The sequence below is a fragment of the Neolamprologus multifasciatus genome, chromosome 13, assembly GCF_963576455.1.
Source record: "Neolamprologus multifasciatus chromosome 13, fNeoMul1.2, whole genome shotgun sequence".
In the NCBI taxonomy this organism is placed as follows: domain Eukaryota; kingdom Metazoa; phylum Chordata; class Actinopteri; order Cichliformes; family Cichlidae; genus Neolamprologus; species Neolamprologus multifasciatus.
In genome coordinates this window covers 6,715,540-6,728,121 of record NC_140451.1, presented here as the reverse complement: position 1 = coordinate 6,728,121, position 12,582 = coordinate 6,715,540, and the positions used below count along the sequence as shown (strand labels likewise).

General features: G+C 39.5%; 1 protein-coding gene across 1 annotated transcript; it reads left to right on the top strand.

Annotated features, from left to right (window-relative positions):
• Positions 1 to 1,580: 1,580 nt before the first annotated feature.
• Positions 1,581 to 12,325, top strand: ogfrl1 (opioid growth factor receptor-like 1). The gene is made up of 7 exons (XM_085182903.1): positions 1,581 to 2,087; positions 3,626 to 3,712; positions 3,834 to 3,912; positions 4,207 to 4,285; positions 6,483 to 6,549; positions 7,370 to 7,515; positions 8,771 to 12,325. The coding sequence occupies exons 1-7, from the start codon at positions 1,902 to 1,904 to the stop codon at positions 9,315 to 9,317; spliced, it is 1,191 nt and encodes a 396-aa protein (XP_085039029.1). The 5' UTR covers positions 1,581 to 1,901; the 3' UTR covers positions 9,318 to 12,325.
• The last annotated feature ends 257 nt before the right edge of the window (positions 12,326 to 12,582 follow it).

Sequence of the window (12,582 nt, the reverse complement as noted above, 5' to 3'; positions counted from 1 at the left end):
TCTCAGACCATTCTCTGCAAACCCCGGAGAAGGTTCTGTAGGAAAATCCCAGAATATCAGCAGTCTCTGACCCACGTCAGCCTGTCTGGCACCAACAACCATGTTTCTTCCCCATTCTGACACTCGGATTAAACTTCAACAATTTGCATTATCTGCATGCATGTAGGATTAGTTTCTGCAATGTGATTAGCTTGTTAGATATTTGCATTAATAATTAACAATTGATTAATTCATTATTTAATATGTATACATATACAGTCAAACCCTGCAATAAACCCTCTTTCACCAACAACCCAGGCTGTCAGTGGTGAACCTGTATGAAAGCTTAGCATGACACTGGAAATAGATTTTTGTCTTCAAGGACTGTGCCTCTAAAAGGACTAAAATCTATGAATGATAGCTAAAATCGGCCGAACTGCAAATTTTTTTAAACTTTTTTTTTCTTGAATTTAGAGCTTTTTTGTTGCAAAAAGGAAATTGAGGAAAGAAAATAGTTTCATAGAAAGTCTGAAACGGAACAGCAAGAAGAAGAAGAATGAACAGTCCTTTACAGGAATTTTCATGACAAGATAATTTAAGCAACTTTGTGAGTCATAAGAAACAAACAGATGCTTGATTGAAACCTGCCACAAGCCACATGATAGGGAATTCCCTTTATTAAATCTGTAAGTGGTATCTTGGCAATTTATCACAAGATGTATGCACTTACAAACATTATAAACTTTTATCCCGAGAAAAAGAGTGGCATGATGTAAACATTTACATTCGAACAGTGGACTTTTAGGGACATTTTATGAGCTCTTGTTACACCATAAGGATGTAATTCTTTTCTGTTTATATCCATACTTTAAAAGTTTTTTAAGTTCTATAAATTGGGTTAAAAACAAAACGGCAAATACAATAACACTTTTAAGAAATCCACTTTAAAATCAATAAGATCACATGGACTTTCCAAAGGAACAACCAACACAGTTTCACTTTCCTCCTGGAGAGACATAATCGCTGTTCTTGTGTCACGTGACGCACTTCTGGTCCTGATGCTGTTGTTGTAATGAATTGTATAGAAGGTGATTAATGCCACGGAGCAATAGAATACAGCAAATAAGAAACATTGTATCTGCCAGTAATGATGATAGACTTAAAATACTTACAAAGACTCATGCCTTTGAAAGAATAGAGCAACATAAAGGTATTTGATTTGGAGCTCTGTTGGAAATGTGCTGTAAAGTTTTAGTTACGCTTTCGTAGTCCCAATAAACATGTAAACATAAGTGTCCTCAAGCTGATTGTATTGATGTTAAAAAAAAAGAAAAAATCCTACATATATATTTTTGCAAGTTATCCCAGATAGCAAACAATAATTGAAACTGTGCTAAATTAATCTTTTACTGTCAACTTTAATTTGACTGAATCAACATTAAATTCTGACATTGATTCTTGATCATTTTTGCACCTTTTCAACATCACTGGCAGTGTAGACAACTTACATATGTATGATTACATGTATACTTACACATATATAAGTAATCTACCCTTTTGTATTTTATTTTGTTGTTATTTTAGGGTTGTTTTTTTTTTTATTTGGAGGTTTTCCACTCATGGTTTTAGTCTCTAGCTTAGCTTTACTCAACTGTAACCTTGTTTCATTCTATTCACAGGTGTAAGACCGCCTCTTGCCTGTGCGGCACTAATGGCCTCTCATACAGAAACACGCATCATCCTTCCAGTGTGGAAATCCCCCTTTTCTGCCATTTAAAAGCTCCGCACTGAGCGCAGTGCAAACCCACCGCTCTGCAAACCGAAAAACGAGGCTGGGGGCAAAATTATGTAGTATTATTACCTTTAAAAAAAAGCGATAATTAAAAAGAAGAAGAAGAAGGCGGGTATTGCATGTTTTTTAAATGGGAAACCTGGTGGGCAGCTGGCGTTTCAAGGAGCCGAGCACGATTGAGGAATGTGACTCGACGTGGGGATCGGACTCGGAGAGCGACGAGCCGGCGGCTGAAGATGATAGCGGCATCTCCGACTCCGTCAGCCCGGCGGAGAGCGAGAGGGCCGCGGGGCACGCCGGAGACAGCACACCGCAGGTACGTTTCACGCCGGAGAGCGGGGACATGTGGGCCACCGGCAAAAAGGCCGGGACACAGTAAGGACAACCGGGCTACGGTGATGTCTGCACCCGAGACACAGCTCACACCAAACTTTCATTCAGAAATACGTCAAGTTCATGTACCGTGAAGACGTGCTGTACACGCATGCTGTGGAAAACGGCTGTACATTTACGCGGGGACAAATTATAGGGGAAAGGTTCTCGTAATTTAGAGCAAGATTTTAATGGGAAAAAAATCCACATGAGAAAATCATAGCGACAATCCTTCTGCCATACTGCCATTATTTCAATATGAGTTATGAGTTCACATAACCACTAAATTATCTGTCGGGAACAAACAATCAGCAGCAGCTCTGCCTCCTCTGGGACCGTGTACAGGCAGGTTAATGACCAAACACATGGCAGCCAGGCAGGATAAGGACGAGGTCGCCCTTTATTGCCATGTTTTATTTTTAAATGGACTCAACCAAATAAGTTTGGGGGATTTTTTGTTTTGTCTTTTTGCGGAAGTTTAGATGCATTTAGCAGGTTACTGCCGCAAAATTAGAACCTATTCAAACTTCCACAATGTTTTGTTTATTCAAAAAAACAAAAGTGTAGTTTTCAGAGTAAATCGTGTCTGTACGTGTGCTGATTCAGCACAGATAATGTTAAATAGGGTAAAGATAGCAATAACTAATGAATTCTGAATGCTAGAGAGCGTCAGTGCAATATATTCTAGTATTTAAAATACTGAGTATTTATCCCCTTGGCCCTCATGCTACACCCATGCTGTGCAAACTAGGTGTCAAAATCATGCCAACTTTGAGAAGAAATGGATTTAGTCTTGGGTTGCTTACTGTACACTACTGTCATACATGTTATGGGCTACATCCTGTTCACATGATGTTTGTTAATTATCAAAGTAATCTAAGGAACCATAACTCCAACCCTACACTGCCTACAAGTTTACAAAGAAAGTGAAAACGTTTTATTCTTTTTAGGCTACAGACACATAAACTGTGTGCCATAACGTTCAGAGTAGCTGACGGGATTGTTGTTACTAGGCTATTTCACACTGTTTTATAATACAGGAACCAGCAGGTTATAACAGTCGAACAGGAACAATCTTTTATAGATTATTTCTTAAAAGTTAAACCAGACTTGTGGTTTTGCTCTGTTTTTATAAGTTGGACTTGTTTAAAGTCAGGAGGGAGATAGTTTATGGATTATAGTAAATGACCTAAGAAAGACCAAAGAAACATATTTCACTTTAAATTTTATGAACAAAATGACCCCGATTAGACAGAGGTGTCTGGTTGGTGGTGGTTCACATTAGTGCTGATGTAAATTGTCCATTTTTATGAGAAAAACATAGATATTAATGTTCCAAGCAACTAAATGTTTTTAATTCAGCTAAATGGCATCTAAGGGCAACACACCATCTGTTTCAGATCTGCATCATTTCTTCCGTTTTCTTTTTTCCATTCTTAAGAGTCATTTTTTTCTGTCTTTCCTTCTTTCTTCCTCTTTCAGTTGACTGACTCCCCGGAGTCTGTTCCAAAGATGAAGAGGAGTTTCTATGCCGCCAGGGACCTCTACAAATACCGGCACAGCTACCCGGTACATGAACACACACATGTGTACCCTACAATGAGAATAGACAGGCTTCATCACACACATACACTCACACTAATGCAGACACCCTTTGTGATATATTTTATCTGTGTGTGTTCATGTGAAGAACTTCAGAAGGTCGCGGCAGCCCAATGAGTATCGCAACCTGCGCTTCTACCTGAACAAGATCCCTCTAGTGCCTGATGGTGAGATATCACACACACACACACACACACACACACACACACACACACACACATTAACAGAAAAAAGTGCACTCTCCATGCAGATCTGTTAACACTGGAGAGAAGTGATGTTAGTGCTGGCCTTAGTGAGTTTTGTTTGGCTAAAGGTCATGTTTGGCAGGGAAAGCCCAGCAGATTTGTGGACTGATCCACTGTTTAAACACACGTACACACACACACACACACACACACACACACACACACACATGCAATACAGATCTATTTTGCAGCTATTTAGCTCCTCTTTCTTCTCAGGTATCTACATAGAGGAGATTCTCTCTAAGTGGAGAGGCGACTATGACAAACTGGAGCACAATCACACCTATATTCAGTGGTGAGACATTTCCTCCATTTGTTTTAATATTCATGCAGCTTGTGTGTTTGTGCATCAAGTTGTTCTTAGCCTGCAAGAAGGCACGGTAACATGACATGTCACTGCTTCCTTTTTCTATCCTGTTACAGATTAAAGTTCAATAAAAAACAGGAATATTTTAATGACCGCTCACTTAGCTTTAACCTGTCCAGTCAGGTTTCAGAACTGATTTTAGTGGCTTAAACCAGTGGTCCCCAACCCCTGGGACATGGACCGGTACCAGTCCATGAGTCGTCTGGTACCTAGCCGCGAGAGTTGAGGCTCGGGTGTGAAATTTATGGTTTTATGAGTTTTTATTGTTAACTTTTATCGTTTCTCTGGGTCTTTTCCTGTGTTGTAGTTGTGTGTCTTATTTTGAAAGAAATGTTTACGCGTTACCATAGAGACCAGAGCGCATTAAAGGGCAGAGAAGACGACGTGACTCTCAATGTTGTTGAGACGTTTTATTAGCAGGAGGACGCTGCTAATAAAGTTACACAATTAAACAGTGAATTCGTGTATATTATTATATTTACAAAATACCACAGTTTTTGTCTTGGTCGTATCATTTTATTTTGTTGTATTTGTCCGCGACACCTTTATCTGCGACACAATGCAACTACCACCGTGAAAATGTTGTTTGATATTAAACCGGTCCGTGGCGCAAAAAAGGTTGGGGACCGTTGGCTTAAACGGTGATTGTCACATCAAGCTTGACAGCTGTAGTTAGCTTGATATGCAAACACTAGCGTTGTATGAAGGTTTTGACGCCTCTGTGTTGGTGTATCGGACTGCCATCTAACCTCTTTGTAGTCAGAAGTGACCATATTTAGATAAAAAGGTGTAGTGCTAAATTAGCAGCTTACGCAAGCTAGGTGTCTGTGTAGCACTAAAACAAAAAATCAGTCTAATGTGGTCACATTTGTGCTGCCCCTGGCTGCAACAATGAGTCTGTCCACTTTCACTCTCTCTCTCTCATTAGTAGTAAAGTGTTTTCTTGTTGTTTGGCTAGCTGCACTCAAGAGGGAAATCCCCCTGTTAGCTGCAATGTTCGGGCTTGTAAAGCACATTATAAATGAGGACTGACACTCCAGATTTTTTTTTGATAGACCAGGTGTACCAAGCCGCGTAATCAGTTGGCAAAGCAAATGTTCATAAAGTGCTATCACCACTATTTAATACAATAAAATATTCTCTCTTTTCCTAACCATAACTAAACAGTTTACAGCATTGCAAGTTACTATATGCACATCGCACCACAAACATAACTGTGTTTAGTGTCCCTATTTTCCCTGAGTTATTGGTTCTGTTAGTAGTTAGCTAACATAAACTTATGTAAGGCTATTGACGGCAACCACCCTGGTGATGTAATGTTCCGTACTGACAGAAGATGGCGGTAAACCTGTTTTTAAAACTTTAAGCAAATATTTCCTAAATCGAGCTACACAGACAGCGTTACATCTATGTCAGTTTTTGAGAGCAGGGCTCAATGGTGTAAATTAGCCCTTATATGTGTAGTGTTTCATGTTGACTGTAAACTAAAAAAGAGAAAAAGAAAGAATATCAGCCTTCATAGAGTTATTACAATAGGGGGACACTATCCATGAGGAACAAAACTGTGTTTTTGTTCCAGAGTATAAAAATCCTTTTTAATGCTCTGAAGTTGTGCATTGTAACATGGAAGTGTTACAAAGCACAGCTAGTGTTAAAGGGGAACGACTTGCTTTTGGTGCCAGCCTCATGTGGCCATTGAAGGAACTGCAGTTTTTTGGCACATCCATGCTACCTTCATTGTTAAGCAGGCAAACACTCCTATTCAGTACTATTTTACTTGTGTTTTTGGTCTTCATGTACAACTTCCAGGCTCTATGTGCAGACTGTCTTCTTTGCTGACCTTTACATGTTTGATATAGTGAATGTAGCGATTCACATAGTTCTGGTAGGGTTGCCAGGTTAACATTCGGGGGGAAGGTTTTAGCAGTCACTTTACTAGCCTAGAAGAAAGAGGTGGACAGCCTTTACATACCATGCACAGTGAGCAAACAGTAGCACCTGCTGAGAAATTACAGAGTAATTATCTTCATTAGTTGGTAGGCAGATGTATTTGTTGACCATCACATCCCTGTAGTTATTGTGTTGTATGTTTTTACAGTGTTTTTACTCCATTTCTGTACCCCAGGCTGTTCCCATTAAGAGAACAAGGGCTCAACTTCTACGCACATGAACTGACTCAGGACGAGATCAAAGTGAGTTACGTACACATATTCTGTCTCTACTAGTCTGTGATGGTCCGCTTTATTAATGCTGTGCTTCATTAAACTGTGATGACATGTGCTTGATCTCCAGCTGTCTCTCTTCTTTTTATAGTTTCTACCTAAATATCTGTTGTTTGGTGTTAGATTTCACTTCTGCTTTCCTACATTAGCATATTAGATCTTTTTTTACTTAAATGTGGTTATATTCAGACATATAACACTGAAAGCTTTCCACCTGTGAACCGATTTTGATGCTTTCATTGCAAAGAACTATGAGTTGCCTATAGTTAGTGGAGTGTCGCTGGCAGCTCAGGTGCATTATAATGCGCTTTCAGTGCAGGGGGAAAACACAGCTCAGTGTCACGGTTTTGCTAATGTTTTGCATGACTGCTTTAGTTGTGGCTTTTCATCGCACAAGTGTTTCCCATGGTTGAGTCTTTACATTTCACTACCGAAATAATTTAGCACAAGGGCAAATTTTGAATCAAGTGAAGTTTTAAGAATGCCGATACACTCACGTTTAAATAAGTCGCTCAAATGTGACAAAGCAAACAACCGTTCTGGGAAATACTCATTCAGCTTTGGCTCTGACTAAATTAGACATCTGTTTGAACAACACAGCTGGTTTGCATGTGCATGCTCCCGTTAAAAGTAGGTAGAAATGTGTCCCTCATGAAATTTCAGACTCGTTTTCGGGCGATTACCCAGTGTTTGCATACAGCTTTCTCTTCTGCTTCTTCTGATCACCTAAAGCTGCTTTTGTACACAACCTGTCTGTTTGTTTCTGATTTGTTGTGTTGAATCACATCAGGAATTCCAAAGCACTCGGGAAGCAAAGCGGAGATTCCTGGCGGCCTATTCCCTCATGTTGGACTTCTACGGCGTCAAGCTGCTGGATAAGAGTGGCAATGTTGCTCGGGCTCCGAACTGGCAGGAGCGCTTCCAACACCTTAATGAGTAAGTACACACACACACACATGCGAACGTTATATATTTAAATGCACTGTGCAGTAGCTGGGGGGGGGGGGGGGGGGGGGGGATTAAATTGCAGCTACAATTTGTGTGAAGTTATTGCATAGTAGCCAATAGCTGCTTTCCAGTCCTTTAGCAAGGCAATCATTCTAAATCCTTTGCAACTTAATTGCTCCTCTAACAGCAGCTGAATGTGAAAGAGCATGTTTTGAATGGACAAACAGATGGTTAAAGGGCAATTTAAAAGAACAATTGTTGTTGTTGTTTTTGTTTCACATCCCGTTTCGATGTTTTCATTGCTTGAGATAAGGTACGGTGTTTCCTCCTGCCGCACTTTGCAGTTTGCATTAAAGCGTGTGCTTGTCCTTGTACCTAGAACCCTTTAGAAGGGAAAGCATTACTTTCCCTTTTATTACCACAATCTCCTCCAGTCATAAACCTTCCTTAAACCATTTGAATCTAATTGTTGCGTTAATCTCTAAACACATGGACAACAAAGCTGACAACAGTGTATTTTCTTTCCATTCTCTTGCCATTAAAATGCACAAAGATGTCTGAATCTGGTTTCTAGATTTCTCATGGGCCAAGTAGCCACACCAAACAGTAAATAATAATTATATTGCCAGAGACATCAGACTGTACGTCATGCTATATGGTTGTATTGAAGGCCATCAACTCAATCTAGACCACAGAATGAACAGTGGTTGGGTTGTTCCATAAAACTGCCCATCAATGTGCGATTGTGTAGGGACGTGTGTGTCAGCTGTGGAACAGGCTTGTGATCTGCCCATCTTTTAACCTATACGTGTGATAAGTGGTATAGGTAGAGCAATAAATGGGTACTTTTAACCACCCGTGTCCACAGAGAGGGGATGGTTATCGGGAGGACATTATACCAACACAGGGTTATCTGATGCTAGTGGATATGGACGTGTCAAATTATCGTGCAGGAAAAAACCTGTTACACCAAAAACATTATAAAAGAGACACTGAAGGAATGGGGTCTGAGGATGGTGATACAAAAATAACTTCCAGGAGGAAATAAAGTTTCTAAAAAACAGAAATGATTGGTATGTGCAGTCTTCCTGTCCCGGTGAAATTAAAGTTAATTTGATTATGTTTCAAAATAAGTGTCCAAATAAGTCCCCAGAGGAGGTCCTAGATGGCTATTTCAGAAAGGCTATTTCAAACTATTCTAATCAATCAAAATTCTCTTTCTCAACCGCCTTGTTTATTGAAGGTCCCACCACAACTACCTGCGGATCACTCGCATCCTGAAGTCCCTGGGTGAGCTCGGCTATGAGGCCTTTAAGGCCCCGCTCGTTCGCTTCTTACTGGAGGAGTCGCTGTGCCACAGCACCCTGTCCAACATGCAGCACAGCATCCTGGAATACTTTGTCTACACCATCCGCCTGCCAGCCACCCGCCGACGCTTGCTCCGCTATGCCCGCCAACACTACAGGCCTGCCCACGCATTCCTCTGGGGACCACCACCTAAAAAGCGGGGAGGTGGTGCTGGTGCTGGAGGTAGCGTGGGTGCTGGAAGTAGTGGGATTAGGGCGCCTGCTCCAACACCAGAGCAACAGAGGAGGGGGATGGAGAGCACCATATTCACACCTGCAGGTAGTGGAAATATTGTGTCTTCCCACAATGCCACGATGTGCCATGAGCTGGCTGAAGGAGGACTCAAGGGCTGCACGGGACTTGGTCCCAACATGGGAGGAGCGCTGATGATGGTGGGAGCTCGAGCAGAGAGGAATGAGTTCAATGAGATGATTCCTTTGTAGGGAAAAAGTTTTGAAAGCAGAACACAAAAAACAAAATGAACCACTTAAATTGTAAAGAAATAAACTTGCTTTGTGGAAGGACATGCAAACCAGGGCAGTAAAACACAGGTACAGATGTTTAAGCTGTTAATGAACACATCATTAGAATCTGTTTAGGTTAAGGGCTGACTATAAACTCAAACAGTACTTTATTTATTGCAAGTGAATTATCTTAACTGAATTTGGGATTATAATCTAAAACTGGGTTATTTTTTGTTTGTTTGTGCTTTTGGTGGGGTTTGTATCCTGAGCTAACATAGCCGAATCCCAAAATTATCTAAACTAGTAGAGAAAGTTTGACAGAAGCCTTATTTAAAGTTTTGGCCTGGAATGCTGAATGTTTGCTGGTGTTGGGATGGTGAGATTATTGAAATGCTGTAGCTGGAGCTCCACCAAACAACACCCTGGATTGAGCTCCTTTTGTACAGGGTCTGTGCAGCAAATGTGAAAAGGGAGATCAGGAATAATTTGTCTTATTTCCATGTCATGTAAAAAGCATATAAAAGAAGACGAATTTGTCAGCAATACTTATAGATTTTTTTTAACTTGACTGACTTGAAATTTTCACTTTGTTATTAATCTTAGGCACAGCTCAGTTATGTATCCGCGCTGCAATTTTACTCTCTACATGTTAAAGGTAGCCAATTCCGCTGAAAATTGTACAGAACTATATAGCAAAAAATAAAACGTGTTGGTAAGCTGATATCTTTAAGAAATACTTAAGAAAAGAAAGGCTCTAGGTGACATTATTACCTGTGAACTCTGCAGAAAATTGTGAAATCTAAAACTGAGCAATAAATATTTTGCTATAAAACAACCCAGGGCTGCTTAAAGCCAATTATCCAATGGCAGTGACTACACTGATTTAAATAATGCACTTTGTATTTCAGTCTAAAAGCTGAAGGGAAAATACAAAGTGTGTCAGATAGGTTTGTCGCAGTTCATTTTTTTCTGGTCTTGTAGGCAAGAATTCAGAAAATATTATTAATCCTTCAGCAAAGAGTAGAAATGCTAGTACCAATGTTACTGGACATTTCCATCAGTTACAAGCTAAAGATGGATTTGTATCAGTACTAGCAAACAGGCATAATTAAACTGGTTAAATTATGAATAAATAAAAATATACAAATCATATTCCAAAGTAGGCATTACTGTAATCACATTATATTATAATATACTATATATATTGAGTTTTAGTGACATGTGAAAAACAGCCGTGAGCTAGCTTGGCTGCCACACCTCCATAGTGTGTTATGCCACCTAAAAGCCTTCTTCCATTCTTAACTGGAAGTTATGGATTGAAGTTAATGTGATCAGACTGGTGGTGTGCAGTGTGTTCTCATAGACAGTATAAAAGATGGATGTAGCTACCATAGTGTTACCCAAAGTGTATGGATATGAGAAGGAGGGGTGGGTCTTGTGATTGACAAGTTGTTAGCTAATGAGCATTTTGTACCACAAATAATCCTCCATTTGGAAAAATTGTATGACCAAGATTTACAACAATAGACTTAATCTTTTTATTATTCAGTAACTAAGCCCATAAACTCATCGGATAGGGGTTTAGAAAGGTCAAGACCAAATAAAAATTGAATTCCACAGGCTTCTATAGCACTGGAAGCCTTTTTGCATCCACAGCTATCGCCATCTGGTGGACTTTAGGTAAAAAGCAGGGTTCAGGCAAATCCGGATTGGCTTCAATTTAATTCAAAGCTATGTCAGACTTTGATACTGTCTATGTGTGTGTTGCACTTTTTGGACAATCTGTGTCTTCCTGTTAAAAGCACTGTAGGTTTTAAAAGGTTGTGCATCATAGTCATGATATAGTGGCGATACTGTATAACCTTGCAATAATGTGACTTACTGAAATGAGAAGTTAAACACCCTTGTTAGGTTTCAACCATAGCTTAGCCCATGTTTTTGAGAGTTCAAATGTTTCTAGGGCTAGGTTTGCAGTGCTGCTGATATTTCTACCAGAATCTTTTAAGATGAATTTGCTTGCCACTCAAAACAACAAAAAACAAATCTGGAATTATTTATTTCAGGTTAATGTCAACTCATCGCCCCAAGCATTTCCTTGGTTATGTTTAGTTTTCAATAAAAGGCAAATATTAGACATCAGGAAGTGTGCATTGATCTATCCAGTCAACTTAAACTAAAAGCTAAGTTTTTTAATTATAGGTGTTATCTTAATAGTTATTTGTATGCTTCTAGTAGCAATAGATTAAAAGCCATGTTAAGTATAAGAAAGATTGAAGTTTAAAACTTCTTTAGTTGGCTGTTCTTCCTGTAGGAGGTGGCCATGCGTATGTTAGCTAACAAGGTTTTGACATTGCTTTCCAGCCAAGTGTATCTGATATAATTGTAAAAATAACTTTTCAGGTGAATTATATGATAACATGGGCTCAAGTATTCTGATTTCTAGTATACTCCACATGTACATATGTGAGTATGTGTATGTCTGTGTGATATTCTTAAGTGCCTCTTTTGTATTTTTAATTTTTATCTGGATGCTGTATGGAGTGTCTTTCCTGTACATCCTGTTTTTTGTACAGCGTTTTGATATCTACATCATTGTCCACAATATAGTCATGTACACTATGAGTATATGAGTATGGGCAGGAATACATTAGAAGAACTGATATAGAGGAGAAGTTAATACTATATAACACTTGAAATTGTTTGTATTGTTTCTTTGAATAAATTGTGATTGCTACATTGATAAATGTTCACTATGCTTGCTGAACACAGTTTTGTTTTGGGGGGTTTTCAGAACTGACAGGCCACAATAAGTGGACATAAACCCTGAAATGTGAATTTTGCCACGTGTAACTCTAATAAAAATGGGGTTGTGGATTACCAGTGTTTGTTTCATTTGTCATCTCATTTTGATGCACAAGTAGTACTAACTAAATTCAAGCAGGTACAGTGTTATGAATGAATATTTTCCCCCTTCCTGATGTATTTTTAGCATTGTCAGCACAGGGGAAGTCTTGAAGGCCTGGACGACCAGCATTACCATACCCATATAGAAGAACAAAGGGGATGTAGCTGAATGCTCAAATTATCGTCCTATTTGCCTACTATGTCACACGATGAAAATATTCGAAAGAGTCATCGATGCACATCTTCGGGAAATTGTCAACGTCACCCCCAACCAATGTGGTTTTGTAAAGGGATGCGGAACAATCAAATGGATACAGCTCCTCTACGACAACGTCACCAG

Excerpts from the sequence above, each read along its gene's own strand:
- ogfrl1 (XM_085182903.1), top strand. The coding sequence starts at position 1,902 with ATGGGAAACCTGGTGGGCAGCTGGCGTTTCAAGGAGCCGAGCACGATT. Across the intron at positions 2,088-3,625 it reads CCGGAGACAGCACACCGCAG|TTGACTGACTCCCCGGAGTC; the intron begins GTACGTTTCACG and ends TTCCTCTTTCAG. Across the intron at positions 7,516-8,770 it reads CGCTTCCAACACCTTAATGA|GTCCCACCACAACTACCTGC; the intron begins GTAAGTACACAC and ends TGTTTATTGAAG.